General features: G+C 48.7%; 1 protein-coding gene across 2 annotated transcripts; it reads right to left on the bottom strand.

Annotated features, from left to right (window-relative positions):
* Nucleotides 1–400: 400 nt before the first annotated feature.
* HPCAL4 (hippocalcin like 4) lies at nt 401–18,306 on the bottom strand. Of its 2 annotated transcripts, none has more exons than XM_053399023.1 (4): nt 18,107–18,306; nt 4,479–4,648; nt 3,594–3,809; nt 401–3,215 (listed from the first exon to the last, which is right to left on the bottom strand). In XM_053399023.1, exons 2-4 carry the CDS (start codon nt 4,638–4,640, stop codon nt 3,018–3,020), a joined length of 576 nt encoding a protein of 191 aa, XP_053254998.1. In that variant the 5' UTR covers nt 4,641–4,648; nt 18,107–18,306; the 3' UTR covers nt 401–3,017. The 2 variants fall into 2 exon arrangements, with proteins under 2 accessions (XP_053254998.1, XP_053254999.1); XM_053399024.1 differs by lacking the exon at nt 18,107–18,306 and adding an exon at nt 10,180–10,321.
* Nucleotides 18,307–21,467: the final 3,161 nt, after the last annotated feature.

Raw genomic sequence — 21,467 nt, 5'->3', positions numbered from 1 at the left:
TAACCACAGTTTAGTGTGCCATCCAAACCTTATGGTGCAGTTAATCTTAATGTGGTTTGAATTGAAAGAAACCAGATTCCTAAATTATGGTTTGAAGTCGGCTTGTTTCTGCTAACTATCGTTAAGAGTTGCCGTATTTTTCGCTCTATAAGATGCACCAGACCATAAGACGCACCTAGTTTTTGGAGGAGGAAAACAAGAAAAAAACTATTCTGAATCTCAGAAGGCAGAACAGCAAGAGGGATCGCTGCGCAGTGAAAGCAGCAATCTCTCTTGCTGTTCTGGCTTCTGTGATAGCTGCGCAGCCTGCATTTGCTCGCTCCATAAGACGCACACACATTTCCCCTTACTTTTTAGGAGGGAAAAAGTGAGTCTTATAGAGCAAAAAATACGGTAATTTAGGCGGTTTCAGATGACACTGGAATCTGCAGTTAATCAGAAGTAGAAGCTTCTGAACTCCTCCATGCAAATTGCTAGAGGAGGTGAAGGAAGGGGGGAGAAGAGAGTGTGTAAGGAGACTTGCTGTGGCTCATCCTCCTAAGGCTAAACTATTGCTTAGCACTAGGTCTGAACCTTGGTCTTAGGGCTCATCTCTATGCAGTTTCACTGCATTGGAGCTGAGTCTTTTGGAGAGCTCAGCATAGCCAGCCCACTCCCACCTCCCAGGTCTTCTCCTGCACCAGGTGCCCTGCCAAGAGTGTCCCAAAAATAATAACAATAGTAATATTTTTTTTTCACTTGATTCCTCTAGTTGGCATTACAGAGGATCCCCATATTTATTTTACCCTTCATGTCTTGCCTTCTTCAATGCCTTCTTCTATTTGCTCAAATTGGGGCATTTTCTTTACGTTTCACCCACATTTCATGCCTGGAAAAACGGGCTAATGCGGCTTCCGTCACAGTGCAAGTTTGCAAAATTGTAAACTTTCAAGGAGTGAACAAGAGGGCACACAGCCCACCCGCTCACTCCGGGCCAAGAGCTTCACACAACCACATTGCCACAGGCCAAATGCAATCTGGAAGAGGGGTGGGAGAAGAGGGGGTGGGTAGGGGGGAGAAGAGAGGGCTGTCTGGGAAGTGCAGCACTGTCCCAGCAAAAAGCAGAGACCCCTCCCACCAGGACCCCCCGCCCCAGCAATTCTGACATAGGATTGTTTGGCTCCAAACCAAATCTGTTTTTGCTCAACCTGGGGGCAAAATGCATTCCTCGCCTACAGTAAAATAGCAAAACAAAACCTAGTATTATCTTCTACACCACCAGTGCACCAATGAGGCAACCTGAAGCAATGGGCAGCATGCTCCACAAGAGACAGGAGATCCTGATCCCCGCTGCCATTTTTCTTCCAGCTGCCACCCTTCTCTGGCCTTGGTGGCAACAGCTTCCATCTCAGTTTTGGATAAACCAAGGACACAGCTGAAAGCCAAAGCCAGGGAGAGTCTTGGTGAAAGGGAGCATTCCCCCAACCTGGTGCTGGCTACATTACTGCTGGTCTCCTTCCAGCAGGCCTGGATCTCTCTCCATGTGTGTGTCGGCAGTGTGTCTTGCCTCAGCCACCAAAAAGGTCTAGGGCTGGCCCTGCTCTTCCAGACCGGGGTGATCAGGTCAAGAGTAGGGAACAGGAGGCTCTGGAGATGCTTCTGGACTCTGACTCCCATCAGCCTCAATCAGCAAAACCATCTGTCAGAGGTGATGGGAGTTGGGGACCACAGCAACACCTGCAGAACCACAGATCTCCTGCATTAGGTTTCTGCCAGCATTCAAAGCTGGACCCTAAAAATGCAAGCCTCAGGTTCTGTGTTTCAAAGGGGCTCCCTTTGCAGCCAAATATAAAATGTACAATAACCATATTTGCAATGCAGTTGAGCATCCCCTACCCACCAAAAAACCTGACTGTTGTCTCATGTTGGGTGGAAGAAGGAGAGATGCTTCAAACATGGAATGCCAGAATCCCAGAATCCTATAGCATTTCCTCCACCTATCTAAAATTCTTTGGCCCTTTTGAAATGCAGGTGTTTCTTTCCCCCTGAGCATTAGTAGATGGGATGGCAAGAGCAAAGGATTCAGGAAGAGCAAACACAGAACACCCTGCATTTTCAACATGGCGATCTTAGGACAGTGCTACCCAACACAGTGCCCTCTAGATGTTTTGGACGACAAACATCAGCACTAGCCAGCACCAGATTGGAGAATGCTGCCCTATGATTACCCAGAAACACTTCTTACCTCTGGCAATGGCATCCCCTTCAATGGCAGGTGGTGCCACTCTATTTTCAAGGAAGGGAGGAGGAGGAGGAGGAGAGTCTAGAGGGGGAAAGAATACCTTTGACCCATTGCTAGGACGTTTTGCTGCTGCCATTGATTATTCATGGTTGTGAAGAAAAGAGTAGGAAAGGTGTTGAGGGGAGAAATGACCTGTTCCCCATTTGGGGCTTCAAGCTGAGTGTGTTGGGCAGGAGGAATTACAGGGCAGGGGAGGGAAATGGCTGCCCCAGAGCTGCCGTTCGAGGGGCACATCTGAAGATTATGTTAAAGGGTCACCAGAGGGAAGAGATCTGCCCTAATCCTAAGAGCTACAACTGAAGTGAAGGATAACAGACTTCTGAGGATTACAAGACCTTGCAGTTGTCAAGGATCATGGATATATAGGCAAGCCATCGAAAGGTAAGTTGGCCTGTATGTTCTTGGGAATGTCCGGGTGCAAAGGGGGAGGCAAGAGGGATGACGGGCCCCAGAGATGGTGGGACCAGAGGGTTGAGACGGAAGAAATTCATTCTAATAGGACCTTGGTGAGGTCACAAGAGCAATGGCCAGAGGAACTGTGCAAATTATGAGCTGCAGGCCCCAGGGGATTGCATGGCGGGGCCTTGTTTGGGGCCCAGGAGGCTGTGCAAAACACAGTGCCTCCTGTCCCAGGGAGTGGAGTCTGCAGCTCCCCAGGAGAAGGGGGGAAAGATGCAAGGATGGGTAGGCCAGGCCAGGGGAGGCGGGGGGCGAGTTGTGCATTGGGACCCTCCCTCTACTTCTGCATGTCACACTGCAGCAGGAGGACAATGGAAGGGTCACTCTTGGCGGCTTCTTTGAACTCTTCCAGGGTGATCTGGTCATCTTTGTCTTTGTCCATCTTTGTGAAGATCTTGTCGACACGCTGCTGCGGCGTCAACCCATCTTGGTTCATCCTCATCATGATGACGGTGCCCACCATCTTGTAGATGGCCTGGAAGGTAAAGGAGGAAGGACTGTGGATATGGCTCTGTGGCTCAGAGACTCTCTGAGGTCTCTGCAGCCAGGAGATATCTGCTTGGGACTAGTCTCAGAGGGCAGGTGGAGGTAATTGCTGTTATCAGTGTCTTGCCATCCCAGGAAAAGAGCTTACCTGGCTGTCTACAGGAGGCTTCCTATGTAGTGCTCATGCCCCAAACGAGTTTTTGTCAACTTAGGGCCCTCCAGAGGTTTTGGACTACAACTCCCATCAGCCCCAGCCAGCCCTAACATCTGGAGAGTGCTGGGTTACCAAAGCCTGCACTATATTAATCTAATCCACCAAGACTGTGGAAGAAACACATCCACAGAGATTGCTAGCATTCTCCCATACCTCAATAATCTCCAGCATCTCCAAGCGTGTTATCTTGCCGTCTCCATCCAAGTCGTACATCTCAAAGGCCCAGTTCAGCTTTTGCTCAAAGCTTCCCCTGGAGGTGACTGAGAGAGCGCAAATGAACTCCCGGAAGTCGATGGTCCCATCCCCGTTCTTGTCAAACGTGCGAAATGCATGCTGGGCAAACTTGGAGGCATCGCCGTAGGGGAAAAACTACAAGGAGATAAGATGGGATAGGAGCAGCCATGAGAGGGAACGCAGCTAGCAGCAATCTGGGAGGCCAGTAGGCAACAGCCAGGCAAAGACTTGGCATAGGCCACCTATATTGGATTCAAGCCTTTTCCAATTTAAAGCCTAGATGGGAAAGCTTTGCCTACAAGTTGCATCAGCATCAGCTGACAATGGCAAGGCAACATTGCAGAAAATATCACAAGCAGGTTGCAAAATTCATGCTCTGCTCTTTCCCCTATTGTATTCATGGTGCAATTTCCCAACATGGAGATCACAGAATCATAGAATTGTAGGGCTGGAAGGAACCCCAAGGGTCATCATGTGCAACACCCTGTAATGCAGGAGTCACAGCTTAAGAATCCTTGACAGACAGCCATCCAAACTCTGGTTAAAAACCTCCAATGAAGGAGATTCCACCATTGCAAAAGTCTGAGGTTTCAGGACATTATTACAGCTCAAAGACACATTCCAGCCGGGCAAAAACAATGAGTGTGTGGAGGAGGGCCACATTCAGTCGCTGGGAGGGCCTGAGGGTCCCTGTCTTATGGGAACTAGCTTTGCTGCTGTGCCAGGCTCAGACAGCAGGACCTCAACAAGGCCCACCAAGGCATCCTTGCGCAGACCACGGACTCCCTGCCACCGCCACCATACCTTGATGTAGAGTTGCTGGAATTCCTCCAAATTGAGGATGCCTGTGGGGCAGTCCTTCAGGAAGCCCTTGTACCACTGCTTCAGCTCTTGCTCATTGAACTCAGTGCTCCTCACCAGGTCGTCCAGCATCTCTGGAGCCAGTTTGCTGTTGTGTTTGCCCATTGCTGGTTCTGGAGAAAGAGCGACATGTCATCAGCGATAGTAAACCCCTGGCCTATGTGCAACAGATAAAACAACAACAACATGTTATTCCCTTGTTTGGCCCTCTGCCACCACTTCCCTTTATCAGGGGACTCACAGCATCCACTGGAGAAAAACATACATTGTCACATAGTTCTCCCCTACATTTCTCTGCCCCTTGACCTATCAACCCACATATTGCAGGCAGGGTCAGACTAATAAATTTTCCCACCTGAGGCAAAGGACAAGATGGTATCACACATCCTTCGGAGAATGACTGATTCTTTCCTCAGTACAAGCATCCTCAACTGCACCTTCAGGGAGCAGGCTAGTTTTTTGGGGGGCAGGACATGTGATGTACACAGCACTGCCCCCCAACAAAGAGGAATAGCTAGAGACAGCCTCAGGGGGAACAGTTGGGGGTCTGCCATTGCTGCCCCTCCAGGGACTGACACCTGAGGTGGTTTCCTCCATTTGGCTAATGGCAGGACCGGCCCAGACCACAAGGAAAGCCAGCAGCTCAAAAGAGGGTGCTATTCCCCCCCCCCGACTTCCTATACAGTTTAACAGGCGGCCTGTTTTGGCAGAGATGACGAATCCTCCATCGCCAGCGAGGGCTCCCACGCAGCCTTGGCACTTCCTTGCTAGTTCACTCTGAACAACAGATGGCTGACGGGAAGGCACTCGCTTCTGCCATCCTTGCATGGGGCTCTCTCTCCATTTCTTCCCTTGGAAGTTAGCTCAGAAAAAAAGCCCCTGCTTGGATGAGTCTCTCTCTCACTCGTCCTTTTGTGCCTTTTGTGCACTGTTACAGCACGACACACACACCATCCAATGTACCATACACGGAAAGCACTATTATGTCGCTTTCAAGCGTCACGGCATCCTCTGAAGAATCCTGGGAACTGTAACTTGTTACAGGTGCTGGGAGTTTTTAGGAGACCCCTATTCCCCTCACAGAGCTACGATTCCCAGAGTTCCCTGTGAAAGAGGGATACAAGTCACACTGGAAATTGTAGCTCTGTGAGGGGAATAGGGTTCTTTGGGGGGAGATATGGCTGTGGAATGGTAGTTCTTTAAATGAATGTCTGTTCTGTGTGGCTGATTCTTATGTAAGCATCAGACTGCAGCCCTGATGGTGCCCTTAGAATTCACATGTGCAATAATGCAGTTCTGCCCTGAACCAGCGCCTCCCATTGCAGCTTTCTTCCAACCTGTCTCCCTCCTCTGCTGCCCTCATCCCCCCCCCCAGCAGCCTTGGCAGGCAACAGGTTGGACAAGGCTGCAGTACAAAGATAGGCACGAACCAATAGCCTGACTTTGTAATTGGAGTTTGTGTTTTGAAGAAGGTGTCAAAAGGTGGAGGCAGGTGACCCCCCTTGCCCACATCCCCCTTCCCCACCTGCTCAAGCAAAGGAGATGCAAAAGCCTTCCCTTCCCTTGCCAGTTAAATTCCCCTCTGTCACTTCACATGTTCGCCCTCCCCTCTTGCATTTCAAGAGATAGTTATTTTGTTGACCTTCAGGGAAATCAAAGGCTGGGAGGAGAGATTCCATCCTCCGGTTCGGTTTTTGCTCTTGAAGGCAGCTGGGATCAGAAGTGCTTCCGTGCAGCAGTTTAGAGGCATACAGGGTTGTGGTTGTTTGCTGCACTCACACAACCTTGTCCTCATAAAATTGCCATCCCATACCCCCCCCCGCCCCCATTTAATCCAAATCTAGGTTGTCACTGCTTTGCTTTTGTTATTGTCGTTTTTTTACTTATCAAATTTTCCATGAAAATGGTAGATCCAGATCAAATGGGGAAATAACATACATTTTGATGAGAAAAATGTGATATGGACACGGCAAAGCTTGCATGCAGGAGCAGCACTAAGCACATAATAAACAGCTGTGTGGTGAAAAAGGTGTGCCAGCCAGCAGAGAGGAGTGGGGTGACATGGCCGGAGACCCTAAAAGGAAGCCCAATTCTTTCTTTGTCTCTGCCCAGCTATTACATCCAACACAAATTGTGTATCCATGCAGCCTTCCATACGCACAAGAGGAGGAGAAGTGGGGGATATTTTCTGCAGAGAAAGGTTAACATAAGAGCCCAGCTGGAGCAGATCAAAGGCCTGGTTTTGCATCCTGCTTCCGACAGTGGCCAGTCAGAACCCCCCAGGAAGGCCAGAGGCAGCCCTTGCCTTACGATTCAGAGGTAGGTTCCTTCTGAACATACCAGCTGCCTCGTCCTGAGGCTGTGTCCACACTAGGGCATTAATGCATGCACGGGCCAATTTTCCCATGTGCGCATTTGTGTGCCACCATGCACCCATGAGTGCTTTCAATCTTGATGTTTCCAGTTCACATTGCATTTTTTGTATTTATTCCTCCTGAAGGACCCTAATAAGCACAGGAGTGGCTGGTCCATCCTGGGGTGTATTTGGGCTGTGTGCTGCTGTCCATCCTCCCTGAGTTCCAGCCCCTTTGCAGATTGAGTAATTGAAAATTGGTCACATCTCTATATACTAATCGCCAGAAAGATGGCTCACCTCCCCCACCTCCACACTCTAAGTCTGTGCTGTTCTCGCTTGTTTGCACACACGAAGCAAATCTTATGGTTTGGATTTTTTGTAAAAAAAATAAACAAACAGCTGTTTTGTGCTAGAGCAGTTTTGCAAGAAAGAGCTGCATTTTTATAATACAGAAATAAAAGAAAATTGTCACGCATGCAGCATCCTTTCCTTTGGGCTGATGGAAACAAAATGGGAGTAAGAACCTAGCGAAATGTCACAGCACACATCAAACCCACCCACCCACCCTACATTTCAGTCTCTGATCATGAAAGGGAGGCTTCGCAGCTCTGCCTGTAGATGCCCTGGGGCATTAAACCTGAGACCTTCTGCATGCAAAGTATATGCTCTAACCACTGAACCACAACACCATTCTATAGAGTTATCACAACTAGCAGCCACTGATAGTCTTATCCTCTATGAAGTTGTGAGGCTCTGCCATGTCCCATTCCTCCCCCCTCCCCCCGTCACCTGCTTTCTAAACAAAAATGCTCCAAATGTTGTAGGTTTTGCTCATGGTGCTGCTGAAAGACTGCTGGGTTTGGAGGTGGGCAGGAACTGTTTAATTTCCAGATCAGGCAGCCTGAAATCTCACATCCGTTTTGCCACAACAAAATGGGGCATGCATTTTAAAGGGCTCTGAAAAGCTCTATAGGTGACATGATGTGTTGCACTGTACATGTATTCCACCTCAGGCAAAATGTTACATATCTGTATAATACACACAGGCATACACTTGTGTGAATAAACAGATATTTTGAGAAGAGGGTATTCTTACTTCCAGACTGAGGAAGAGCTCTGTGTAACTGAAAAGCTTGCAGCTACATTGCGAACCTTTGCCAGCCCTAATAACGGCTCTGTTCCACCGTCTCTGTAGATTTTGCTCTAACAGACCAAAATAGCTACCTCTTTTGATTAACAATAAAGAGATTATGAATAACAGCTTCCCTTTCAGGTTTTTCTGACCCCCCCCCCCCCGCTCCTTCACTGGGGTGTTATGTTCAGGAGGAGATTTGGGGCAGAGAAGAGAAGGGACAAGCATTTCAATACCCATCCTTGCTACACATAGCAACGGGTGCTGAGGCTGCCATGGCAACAGCTGCACTGTAGTGAAATTGTTCCTAGCAGCAGCAGCAGCAGCAGAGCACATCCCTGAAGCTACCAGCCAACTCTTTCATCCTTGCATGTCTCCCCATTTGTTTCCCCCATCTTCCTTCCACAGACCTTATTTGATTCAGCCAAAAAAGGCCCCCTGCCCTCCGCACAATTAAGCCATTTTTTTCATTTTCTTTTGAAGGAAGAACAGAAATAGAAGCGAGCAAAAGCATTCTGATCCCACCCTGCAAGCAGTTATTATGTTACGCCTTCTCTATGACCCTCAAGCACGGCTTGTCTCCCCACATTCTAAAACCAAGCTGCATCCAGCTGATATGTATTTCGGTGCTCGTGTCACACGAAAGGGCTGCCCAACAGCTGCATACAGTATATTCTCATTCTCCCTCTTTCAAACACGGATGGGGAACCTGTAGCCCTCCAGCCAGCCCCAGCAGCATGACCAAGGGTCAGGGAAGCTAGGAATCATTTCCCAGCAACAGCTGGAGGGCCAAAGGTTCTCTACTCTTGTTCTTTAAAACAAAAGCAAAAACCTGTTCAGGCAGCAAGTTCAAGAGACGAAGAGGAAAATCAAACCCACCGGCTACTTTTGCGCCAGATATTACTGGTGAGCTGTAAGGCTTTGGTATTGGAGTGCAAACAAGAAATACATGGAAAGGAGCACCTGTTTACTTTTTCAACAGGGCAGCCTTTCCCAACCTGGTGCGCTCCAGATGTTTAAGACTGCCACTCCTAGCGACCCCAGCTAGACAAGAGTTGCAGTCCAAAACACCCAGACGGCACTAAATGCCAGAAGGCTGCAATAGCTGGTGTTGCTTCAAGGTCATGTCACTGGGCTTGTCTGCATGGGAACATTCAGAAGAGGGAATTTTTATCTTCCTTCTCCCCTTTTGCTTCTCTCCGCTATTAATCAGCCAAGATTAAAACGAACCCAGTAAAACTCAGGAGGTAAATGTTGCATTTTTCACTCTATTTCTAAATGTGGTCGAGGATAAGACATTTCCCTTTGAACTCATGATTCTACTCTGTTTCTCTAAATTCTTCTGCTTTGTTGGCAAATAAGCTAAGTTGTGCTTCTATGGCAAGAACCCCTTGGCAATAACAGCTGTGCTGGCTGGGGCTGATGAGAATTGTCCTCCATAACATCTGGAGGGCACCAGCTTGGGGAAAGGCTGATATAAATGTTGCCAATATTTTTGGGAGCCAAAATGAAGGTGAAACTGGCCAAAAGAAAATATAGGTTTGGGGGAGCATATTTCAGAACAGGAGGCATCAAACTGAGTGTTTTGCCATCTGCTGGAAATGGAAAGGAGGGTGACTTCTTTAAGCCAGCCTTCTCCAACTGGCACTCTCCAGATGTTTTTGGACTTCAACTACCATCAGCCCCAGCATCATTCAACTGTGCTGTCTGGGGCTGATGGGGGCTGTAGTCCAAGCTGAAGCCAATCATGATGGCCCTCCAGAGAGAGTCTCTCAGCCATATGCAGCAACGACACGACAGACGCCACAGCCGAAGACATTTCATTCCTTGTGATGATGCTCAAATCTCTCTCTCTCCCCCTCTCTCGCTCTCATCTCACACAACACACTTCTTCCCAGGGTCAGACACCAATTCCTACCTTCGTCAACACCCAGCCATGGTATCACCCAAAGCAGACAACTTCACCTTGTTGCATGATAGGTCTGACCCAGAGAATGTAGTGCCCACATTTCTGGACTGCAGGCAGGGAAATCCTCTCACTCCCCCAAATTAGAACCGCCTGGGTGCACCCAGTTTGGGAAGGAAAAAAAGTCCTCTGGTCCTGCAGCACACAAAGGCCACTATACACTATGGTTGTATTTTTTCCATGCTCTTACCTTGCTGATTGCCACACGTGCCTCTGTCTATTTCTTTCTCGCAATGCACCAAAGCCTCTACTGTGAAGCGAAGGCAGAACCAACAGCTGGGGTGTGAATGCAGATTTGCGGCTGGACTCAAGGAATCTCTGTCTAGTGTGTGAGCTGCAGAAATTTGCCTCCCTTTCTGGTCGACACACAGCCCTTCTATGCTGGCTGGGACAGGGGGAAATTATTTGCATAAGAGAACAGGAAACCTGTTGTAAAGGAGGCACCATTTGCATGACCCTCTCAGATGCAGAACTTAGCCTGGGAAAGGTGGCTTTTTGAGTTACCTTGAAAATAGAGCAGGGGTGGGGAACCTGTGCCCCCCCCTGACCCTCCAGCGCACATCAGCCTCAGCCAGGGTTTATGGGAGTTGTAGTCATGCAACATCTGGAGGGCCACAGATGTTCTCCACCCCAGGAGAGGGTGAAACGGCACCAATTGATTTCAAAGATGCTCCACTTAATGCTCAAAAGCTGGTCAGCGCTGACATTGGCCCCATTAGCTGCACTAGGGAATTCCTGATGTAGAATTCCCACCATGTCTTTACCTCCCCCATCACCTGATGTCACACTTGATGCCAGTTATTGGGCAGGTGGGTGTGATTGGGGGCGGGGGCAGCCTCATGAGCCTAATCAACTGGAAGTCAATAGCCTACTGCTGTTTTAGGAGCGGGAGAAGTGAGGCACCATTTTGAAGAAAATCTACTTCTGTTCAAAAAGGGATTATTTGTCCCAGTTCTAATGTGTAGGTTAGGTGAGGGTGAGAGGTATGGTATGCTGGAGAGTGGGATGGGGCAAGAGCACAGAGATAGCTAAGGAGCACATGCGCACATTACGGCAGGGCAGAAAGCTGTGTGAGGTCTGGAGATTTTACACCTAACCACTGTACATCCTATCTGAGCCCTCCTCTGAATCCTAAGCCTTAACTTGTTAAACGTTTTCTCTGTAGCCATGAGGGACAGAAACTTAAAAGCAAAGAAACAAACAACCAGAATAATAGACTTGCACAGGTGGAAGGGGGCCCAAAGGTCCAACCCCCTGTGTTGCAGAAACCACAGCTAAATAATCCCTGACAGATGGTCATTGAACCTCTGTTAAAAAACCCTCTAATGAAGGATGGTCCATCACCTTCCGTGGGTGTCCATTCCACTGTTGAATAGCTCTTACTGTCAGAAAGTCCTTCCTAATGTTTAGTCAGAATCTAATTTCTTGCCATTTGAATCCATTGGTTTGAGTCCTACCCTCTGGAGTAGCAGTAAATAGTCTTGCGCCAGATCCCGGGAAAAGTGACCATAACCCATACTCCTGCAATCTGTGTGGGCAGCGCTGGATTTAGGGAAGTGTGAGAGTTTCCCCCACAGGGCACCAAACTGAGGGGGTGCAAAATGATCAGTATCATCATCAAACATATTTATATGGGTACCTACTCTAAGTTAGGGGGTGCCAATTTCTGTCCTCGCTCAGGGCGCCCCTGATGTGGGGCTGCCCTTGAATAGGTCTTAAAAACCTCAACTGGTGCAAAGTGCAGCGACCAGATTAGTGGCTGGCGCTCTATTTAGATCTCTGATAACCCTTGTTTTAATACAGCTGCATTGATTGCCAGTTCAGTTCCAGGCCCAATTCAAAGTGTTTGTATTAAAGCCCTCCAAATATCTGAAAGACCGCCTCCTTCCCTACAGAACCCCTTGGGTGTTAAGATCAGCAAAGCAGGTAGTTCTGCTGCCCTCAGAAGTTCAGGAGTGGCAGAGGCTTGGAATAGGGCCTTCTCTGTGGCAGCCCCTAAGTTGTGGAATGCCCTCCTCACAGGAGTGTATCTGTCTTCACCCTGGCCTTTGACACCTGACACCTACATTTTTGGGACCCACTCTATTTCTGTGAGCGTTAAGTTGCCCTAAACTATTTTTAATACTGCATTTTAAATTCTTGTAACCCACCCTGTGACCTTAGGGTGAAGTAAGGGTAATAAATTAAAACCAGTACCAACACTACCTTCATCATACCTAATAAACCAACACCTCAAAGATGGAGAAGGCAGGTCAGTGAGGTTTCAACCCCTTTCTCTTCCCAGAACCCCCAGTAGGAAAAAGGAAGTTCCAATATAGGTGGGTGAGAATCTCAAACTGGGCCAGAGATGGCTTATGAAAATGGAATTGCATTATGGGGAACCTTAGAGGACAAGAAATGTCCATTGCCCTCAACAAGCTGTAAGTTTATCACAGCAACAAACAGAAGGAAACACTAACTAGGATGTCAGATGATAATTGGATGCAAGGCACAGTTCTCCCCCAGTGCCACGAAACAATTAGGTCTGTTAACTACAGTTAAACTAGGTTGACTATGAATTCCTTACATGTACCAGAGTTGCTACATCAGATGGAGAGGTAACTACCAAGCGTGACGACCCTCAATGACAAGGGGGGAGTTGGAGAGTTTGCATCAGATCAGAGGAGAGACACAGCTGAATGTGGCCATCCCCAACCTGGTGTCCTCCAGCTGTTTTGGCTACATTTCTCATCTGCCCCAGCCAAACATCTATGGTGCACCAGCTTAGGGGAGGCTGGCTTAGAGAAACCATTCTGCCCCATCTGCAACAGCAGAACAACACGGATCTGCCTTGCAGAGGTGTTGTAAGTAAGGATGGAAGGATCTGTCTGTTTCCCTTTTCCCAGTTTCTCATTTTTCCAATCTTACATGCACTTCTCCTGGTTTATGCAGCAATTTCTGAAATTTCTTCTTTTTTCAAATCCTCATGGAAATTCTTCAGCATTTTAGTGCAAATTTCTCCCAACAAATACATTTTTGCCTACAGTTTTAACTTATGTAATTTTTGCAAGCAATTTCTCCTACTTTAATGCATTTTGTATGTTGTTTTCACTGATATTATATTCATTTTTATACCCACCTCTCCCTAATATATGCATTTTTGTAATCATTGGTTAGTTAGAGAATTGCATTGCAAAATTCGGCTATGTGTGAATTTTGAAGGGCGGCTCTGTATTTTGATTCTCATGCTGTTTTGGAAAGTGTGAATTTGATACATTTGGTTTTATAATGAGAGCTGAGGGCTTAGCCACACTTCCTCTTGTCCTGCTGCTTTCCCCCACTCTTTAGTGCTCAATCACAGCAAATGGCAATTTGTGTTTTCTCCAGATTGACAGTTGCTTTGATTTAGAGCTAAAGAGCAAGTTTTCCCTGGGAAAGGAGCAGGGCATGGGGCAAACCACTGGAACCCATGCTTTCTAGGCACCTGACAATCAGAGGTTTGGATGAGGCCTGAATCGAATTTCTCCCCCATCCGTTATTGTAAGGATTACAAGATAATGCATGGGCACATGAGACTCTTAAAGCATTATACAAATGTCAAAGATTATGCCTTCTGCTTCTTTTGTTTGCTGGGACCCTGTTCTGATAGGAAGAGAAACTTCCTCAACATCCACCCGTGGAGGGAAATAATTTATTGAAGTCCTTCCACTCTCCCTGTGCCTGTACCTGGGAAAAGCCCTTAAAGTAATCTTCCCCATTTCATAGAATCATAAAATTGTAGAATTGGAAGGGACCTGTATAGGTCCTCTCGTCCAGCCCCCTGCAATGCAGGAATCTCAGCTAAAGCATCCATGAGAGATGGCCATCCAACCTCTGTTTTTAAACCTCCAAGGAAAGCGAGGCCACCGTCTTCTGCGGGAGACCATTGCACAGTTGAACAGCTCTTAACTGATGATGTTCTTCCTGATGTTTAGTCGGAATCTCCTTTCTTGTAACTTGAATCCAAGTCCTTGCCTCCGGAGCAAGAGAAAACAAGATTGCCCCATCTTCCATGTGGCAGCACTTTAGATATTCAAAGATGGCTCTCATATCTCCTCTTAGTCTCCTCTTATCCAGGCTAGACATACCCAACTCCCTCAACCATTCCTCTTAAGGCTTAGTTTTCAGACCCTTGATTATCTTAGCCGCCTTCCTATGCAGACATTGCAGCTTGTCAGTAGCCTTCTTGAATTGTGGTGCCCAGAACTGGACACAGTACCCCAGGTGTGGCCTGAAGGCAGAAGAGAATGGAACTATTACTTCCTTTGATTAGAACACTATACTTGTTGATGCAGCCTAAAATAGCATAAGCTTTTGTTGCTGCTGCATTACTGTTGGCTCATGTTAAGTTTGTGGTCCACTAAGGCACCTAGGGACGCGGGTGGCGCTGTGGGTTAAACCACAGAGCCTAGGACTTGCCAATCAGAAGGTCAGTGGTTTGAATCCCCGCAACAGGGTGAGCTCCCGTTGCTCGGTCCCTGCTCCTGCCAACCTAGCAGTTCGAAAGCACGTCAAAGTGCAAGTAGATAAATAGGTACTGCTCTGGTGGGAAGGTAAATGGCGTTTCCGTGCGCTGCTCTGGTTCACCAGAAGCGGCTTAGTCATGCTGGCCACATGACCCGGAAGCTGTACGCCGGCTCCCTTGGCCAATAAAGCGAAATGAGCGCCACAACCCCAGAGTCGTCCACGACTGGACCTAATGGTCAGGGGTCCCTTTACCCTTTACCTAAGGCACCTAAATCCCTTTCGTATGTACTCCTTGGCAAGCCACGTATAACCACATCTTATAAGATGATTCTTTACTATGGGATAGGAGCCCCTCATGCACCCAAGTTTTATGCAGTATCTATATGATGTCAATGTCATCAAAATGCCAGCCTGCATCTCTCTCTTTCCCCACCCTATTTAGCCTTTATGGGGGAAATCCATGCCTGAGGTGTATCTCAATAACTTGTTCACAATATTGAGCCCCCACCTGCAAGCACATCTTGCCCACCTCCAAGATCTCTCCCCATCCCTGCTTTGCTTGCTCATTTTTCTAACTGGTCTCAGGCAACTTCCTCAGGAGTGTTGCTAAGTCATTAAAGGACGTGGGACTCAGACAGTCTATAGCACACATTTCCATAACATATGCATATGCTTATTTTTAATGTAAGGATGCACATATAAACTGATTTTCAGCTTATATTTAAAGTGGGCGGGGTCAGACAATCCTGGTGCAAAAGGCCCAGGGCTCAGGTCCTTGCCTAACAACACCCCTACCACTTCCTCTTTAGATTTAAAGCAAAAAATACTTTGCTCTAGCCTGCTATCCTCCCCTTGGAGGTGGATATTGCAAAGTGGTGGGCTTTTATTCTGGAAGCTGCTGTTTGGCCACCTCTCATTTCCCCATCCTATTCCCGGTGGCAGATCTTGGGGTCTTAAAATTCAGTGGCACCCTGTGCGATGCCAAAATTCAGCGGTCCACCCCACCTCTCACCTTCCATTCTACATCATGGTTGCAGCACCCCCTGCGGCACCCCTGAAGCTCTGCACCCACTGTGACCAAACCAGTCACACTTTCCTAATCTGCCTCCACTATTTCCCTATTTGCAGGAAAGGGAGTCAACCTTGGGCAGCTGCCCTCCTAAGCATTCTTACGCAGAGGTCCCACAAAATCAACGAAAGTTTCCTCCAAGTAAACCTGCTAAGGACAAGATTGCCTTTAGGAGAATGGAGACCAACAACCTTTCAGTAGTGAAAGCAGAAAGTCCAAATAGCCCCAGTCATATGTGCTAATAATAAACATGAGCCACAACCCACTGGGAAGTTCTCCTGCACAGGCTTATTTGAAATGAATGGGAGAAATTGTGAGCTCAGAGGCACACCAAGATTTCTTCCAAGGTTGGAGGACTGAACCCAGGGCTCCAAACCCCCTGCTTCTTCCTTTCACAAAAATGCTTGATCCCTTACGAAACCCCTCACAAGTCTGACTTTGGGTTCTATTTTGCAGAGGACTGGTCTTTATTTGATGCCTGCTACTCTGGTCTTAGTTCTGGCTTGTAAATACTCACCTATGGTGAATAAGACAAACCTCTGGGAGACCAGGGCTGCTTCCAAGTAGAGAAGTGTTTTGCGTTCTGAAAGAGAGTTGGCGCTTTCCCTCTCCTCAGGCCATTGGTGTGCCGTAAATGGCTTCAGTCAGCCCTGCGTTGTCTAGTAGGTTTTGCAGACTTGCTTGCAAGGATATCTGAAACTGTATTTTTATGGAGGACAGAGAGGGAATCCTAAAAGGGCAACAGTCTACTGACGTCTCCAGTTGTTCAGTTGAATGAGTAAGACAATGGTCATGTGTGCACAAAACCACTGGCCTCAGCCGATGTGCCAAGGCTTTAGCTCCAAGAGATTATTATGCACACACTAAGTGTTCCTATTTAAGTGCCCTTGTCTTCTGGTACTTCTCCCAGATAAATCATTAGCCCTTTTAAGGGAAATGTCAGGATTCACCTTTTCCCTCCCAACAAATCCTGGCCATACTTCTGCTCTTCAGGGTTCAGCCCCCCTCTTTTGGGTCATTAGGTCTCTGTAGGCAGAATGGAGGCCTTTTGACTTGAGTGTACGTGGGTGTATCAACACATGCACGGCAGCCTCAAATGCCCAGGCCCTGTCTCCTTTTGAACCCTTCCAAACACCTATCCAGTATTGTTGAATGTGAATGTCTCGAGCACCCGCTTTTTCACAAGTCCAGGCAGATCCATCCCAAGATTAAATGCTCTATTGCATGTTCTTAGGAAACTGCCAGGGCCACTTTGTTTAGCAGCGCCTGCTTCAGAGGCTGTCACAGGAGAGGTCACTGCAAAGTGAAGGAACACAACCACCTCCAGCAACCTGTGGGGGTTGAATGGTGGGGTGTTCAGGCACTGCTGCGTGAGAATGGGGGGTGTTGCAAGTACAGGCAAGCATTCCTATTTTTGTCTGTGCAGTGTTGGAAATCAGTGCAGAATGGGCACAAGGATTCCCCCAGTCTTTGGAGAGCACAGTCAAACTGCAAAACTGAATTGCCGGTTCCCTCTCCCTGCCCAGAGAGGAGGCCACATCACATACCTCCCCCTTCGCTTCCTTCCTCCCTCTCCCCATCTGCTAGCTCCTAAAGGCAGGAACGTTCTCCCTCTACCACCACAGCCCCCCCTCCACTGCAGTGCCAGCCACTCTGAGATTTTATACGCTCAGACACGGAATCCACAAAGTCTGTTTTCTTTTTGAAAGGGGGTGTTGAAGAGAGAGGGGAAGAGAGATAATTTGGGAAGGGGGGTTGCTACAGGGGCAGCAAGGGGTTTGGATGGAGGGACTATGCCAGTGGGGTGGACAGTAAGGAGGGTTTCATCTGCATGTGCAGAACCCATTTTGAATTCCACATGCCAGCCCTAGAACATGCAACGGTAGAAGCATCAGGTCATGGGTATCCCTAAGCATGTGCAGAGAGCTTTTCCTCCCAGGCAAGGGACACCATCCAACTCCTATCTGTTTGGGATTAGGGTGGCAGGACTTCCAATAAAAGTTGATCCCAACCCCCCACCCACCCACTCACTTCTCTGCCGAGGAATTAAGCATATTTTAAAAGCATCTGGTATTTTCCATCGGTTTGGGGTAAGACAGCTTTTCCTGGCATAATTGTGGTAAAACAGGTGAGTGGACCCAGTGGCGTAGCGTGGGGGGTGCAGGGGGGCCCGGCCGCACCGGGCGCAACATCTGGGGGTTAGGGTTAGGGGGCGCAAATCCACGGGTTAGGGGGTGCAAATTACTTGCCTTGCCCCGGGTGCTGACAACCCACGCTACGCCACTGAGTGGACCTCACTTTGAAGCTGTGTGCTTGCTAGACACCTGGGTGATACCTGCATCGCCCTGAATTAAAGGATAGACAACCAGGAGATGCCCTGACCAGAAAAGAGAAGACAAAACAGATGCCATAACTGCAGCACTGTTGATAGCACAAGGATAGTGGCTTGCGATTGTCTTCCCTGTAAAAGCATCAACACACACACACACACAAACAAACACACACACCCCATTGCTCTTCCCAAACCTCTGAGACTGCTGGGGTCACCAGGGCTGTTGCTTACCTTGGTGGGTCTGCCTGCCCCCAGGGGATGCCCACCACAGGTGCGAAGTTTGAAGAGCAGGAGGGAGCACTTAAGCCATCCACTGAAGGAGATGCTGCCTGCTGTTTTGACTGCTCCTCTTGCTGCTGCTGCTGCTTGGCACCTTCTTCCTCCTCCTTCACCTGCTCTGCCTTCTGAATTGCTTCTCCGCCTCCTCTTGTATCAGTATGTGCCCCTCCTAGCAGGGAGAAGGGAGGGGCCCCATTGGCCTGCCTCTCAGCCTCATTGGCTGCAGTGAGTGCCTGTCAGCGCACACTGCTCCAGGTGGGGCTCTGCCTTTTGCTCCTGTTCCTCAGCCCAGACCAAGGCTGAAAGGAAAGCTGCCAGGGCACGGTGCCCGTCTGGCATCAAGCAAGTCCCAGCCTGCTTGCCTGAAGGCTCTCCCGCCCGACCCTTTTGTTTTTGGACAACAAGAGATGCTCATAAGTCACAGTGCTGGAGACAGATGCATAATGCTTGGAGGAAAGTAATTGCAGCAGACTGCCAGCCCCAGTGCCGAGGCTCAGTTGCCGCCCTCAGGACCCAGAAGCCCTTAGACAGAGTTGGAAAGACATCCTCTAAAAAGCCTCAGCTCTCGCTGATCAGGGTTCGTTCCAGCCCTTCTTTAGCCTGATACTCACATACAGTCACAGTTACATGCTGTGGAAATGGGCAGAGGGGCAGAGCAAGCTGCTTTATCCCCAGTCAGTCCATTGCTCAATCTAGCATAGAACTGCCAACACTGACTGGCAGCAGCTCTCTGGGGTTTCAGGTAGGGGTCTCTCCCAGATCTGTCTGGGAGATGCCATGCATACAAAGCACGTGCTCCCCCACTGACCTACAACCACAGGGTGAGCTTCCGTTGCTCAGTCCCAGCTCCTGCCAACCTAGCAGTTTGAAAGCACATCAAAGTGCAAGTAGATAAATAGGTACCACTCCAGCGGGAAGGTAAACGGCGTTTCTGTGCGCTGCTCTGGTTCGCCATAAGCGGCTTAGTCATGCTGGCCACGACCCGGAAGCTGTCTGCGGACAAACGCCGGCTCCCTTGGCCTATAGAGCGAGATGAGTGCTGCAACCCCAGAGTCATCCGCGACTGGACCTAACGGTCCAGGGGTACCTTTACCTTTAAGGAACCTTTGGCCCTCCAGATGTCGTTGAACTACAACCCCACCATCCCTGGCCACTAGCCATGCATGCCGAGGCTGCATGGAATTGTAGGCCAGCCCCACATGGAGAGGCAGAGGTTCCCCATGCGTGCTTTAAAGTAAAGGCAGTGTCTCTTCCAGTCTAAGGATGTGTTGGCACTGAAGATATGCAGTGGGGTGACTCCTGACTAAAGTCACATTACATTACATTTATAGCCCACCTTTCTTCGAAGAAGCTCAGAATGGTGTATATACTTCTCTTCTCCTCACAACAACCCTGTGAGGTGGGTTAGGATGAGAGTGAGTGACTGGCCCAAGTGAGTTTCATGGCTGAGTGGGAGTTTGAATCCTGGTCTCCCAGATCTTAGTCCCACACTCTAACCACTGCACCACACTGGCTAGTTAACTTAGCCTTGGAGATGAGCCTTGGAGGTGAGACCCTCCTCCTGCTTGAATCTGGCTGGAATATTTGGGCAAGGAATGGCAACAGAGCAAATAGGAGTTCTGGGTAAAGTAAGCTCTGGACTCTTTTTCCAAAATGGAAGTTGGGATTCCGAGTTCTGCAACAGAACAGGTGGATGGGAATCCACAAGATAGGGTGTGTGGTTGTGTCAAGACTGAGGGAAATGATGGTATAGAGTTTGGATTTGATATCCTGCTTTATCACTACCCGAAGGAGCAGCTGCATGTGGAGGAGCGGGGACGCGAACCCGGTTCACCAGATTACGAGTCTGCCGCTCTTAACCACTACACCACACTGGCTCACACGAATTTAATGCCCAGTACAGGATCTCAAGCAAGCTTCCCCAACCTACTGCCCAGCCAGTGTAGGAGTTGTAGTCAAAAAGTATATGGAGGGCACCCGGTTTGGGAAGGCTGGGCTCCTGCACACTCCCTTGTTTTGTTTCTCCTTTCCCTCCTCAATGCCTTTTCAAGTGTCAGCATTTGCTCTGTAACTTCCTTGGGGAAGGGCCCTTTGGTTGATGAAATTCTAAAGCGAAAAGTAAATTCAATAAACTACTTTGTTGTTAATAAAGAAGCAAAGGCAACAGAAGCAGGTCCCGTAGATACCCCATGACCTGAAGATCACTGGATGGGCAATGTATCTTCCCTTTTGACTCTGAGCCTTTAAGGAATCCATGCCAGTTGGATGGACTGGTCCTCCCCACCCTTTGAGTGGGAGGAAAATCAACTACCTCTTCCCTTGCCCCACTGTTGTCACAATCAGCAGGAGCCCTCTGAGACCAGGCAGCTTCACTCTCCACTCAGCTCCTGGGCAGGATTGAGGTCTCACCTGCTCCATCACTACACAAGGCTCAGACAGAGGGAAGTTTCTTTTGTGAGAAATCTGTCGTCATGATCTTTAAAAAGAGGGAGAAGCAGATTTCAGAAACAAATGTGAAGCATTTCCATGGCAACTGCCCATGATATGGAAGATTCCCCCCCTTCCTCCTCTGTGCTTCACTGCAACAGCCTATCCTGAAGGTTACAGAGACATATATTTTTTTTTGAGGGGGAGCTTCTTTTATAACCAAAAGGGACCTATTTGAACAGAAGGAGGGGGCCAGGCTAACTCCCCTGGCCCCCCAAAGCCAGCCAATCCTGTTCGAAATGTCACAGAGAAACATTTAAGTAACTGAGACAGTAGAAATGGCAAAAAGGGGCATCTCCCTGAGGACACCCATAAAGACACTGGGCTAGGGAAGGGCCCATCACTCAGGCAAAGAACAACTGCTCTGCATGCAGAAGACATCCAGTTTCATCTCTGATATCGCTGATTAAAAGAGTGCAGTTGCAGGGGATGCAAGAGACCCTTCCTTGCCTGAGACCCTAGATGAAGTAGGAAATTTGGGGCACGACAGACTCAGTGTCTGAAGGCTTTATACGTTCACTAAGCACATGCAGAGTTCAGTGGGAAGGACCGTAGCTCAGGGATAGAGCACCTGGTGGCAGCTTGGCATGGGACCAGGAAAGCTCTGGAGAGATGGTGCTGGCCCCTGTGGAGAAGCCTCCTTTAGCTTTGGGTCCTCAGGTGTTATTGGACAGCAGCTCCCCCCAGCTCCAGCCACCTTAGCCAGTAGTCCAGGATGTTGGGAGTCACAGGAGCCAACTCCTAGGGGTCAAGGTCCATTCAGCTCCCCCCAATAAAGTATTTGAGGAGACTGCTCCCCCCCTCCCCAAGTTAATGGGCATTGCCA

This window comes from Podarcis raffonei, chromosome 8, assembly GCF_027172205.1.
Source record: "Podarcis raffonei isolate rPodRaf1 chromosome 8, rPodRaf1.pri, whole genome shotgun sequence".
NCBI classification, from domain to species: Eukaryota; Metazoa; Chordata; class Lepidosauria; order Squamata; family Lacertidae; genus Podarcis; species Podarcis raffonei.
Note: the sequence above shows the minus strand (reverse complement) of the source record. Positions and strands in the feature narration are given on the sequence as shown.

Excerpts from the sequence above, each read along its gene's own strand:
- HPCAL4 (XM_053399023.1), bottom strand. The coding sequence starts at position 4,640 with ATGGGCAAACACAACAGCAAACTGGCTCCAGAGATGCTGGACGACCTG. Across the intron at positions 3,810-4,478 it reads TCCAGCAACTCTACATCAAG|TTTTTCCCCTACGGCGATGC; the intron begins GTATGGTGGCGG and ends ATCTCCTTGTAG. Across the intron at positions 3,216-3,593 it reads AGATGCTGGAGATTATTGAG|GCCATCTACAAGATGGTGGG; the intron begins GTATGGGAGAAT and ends TTTACCTTCCAG.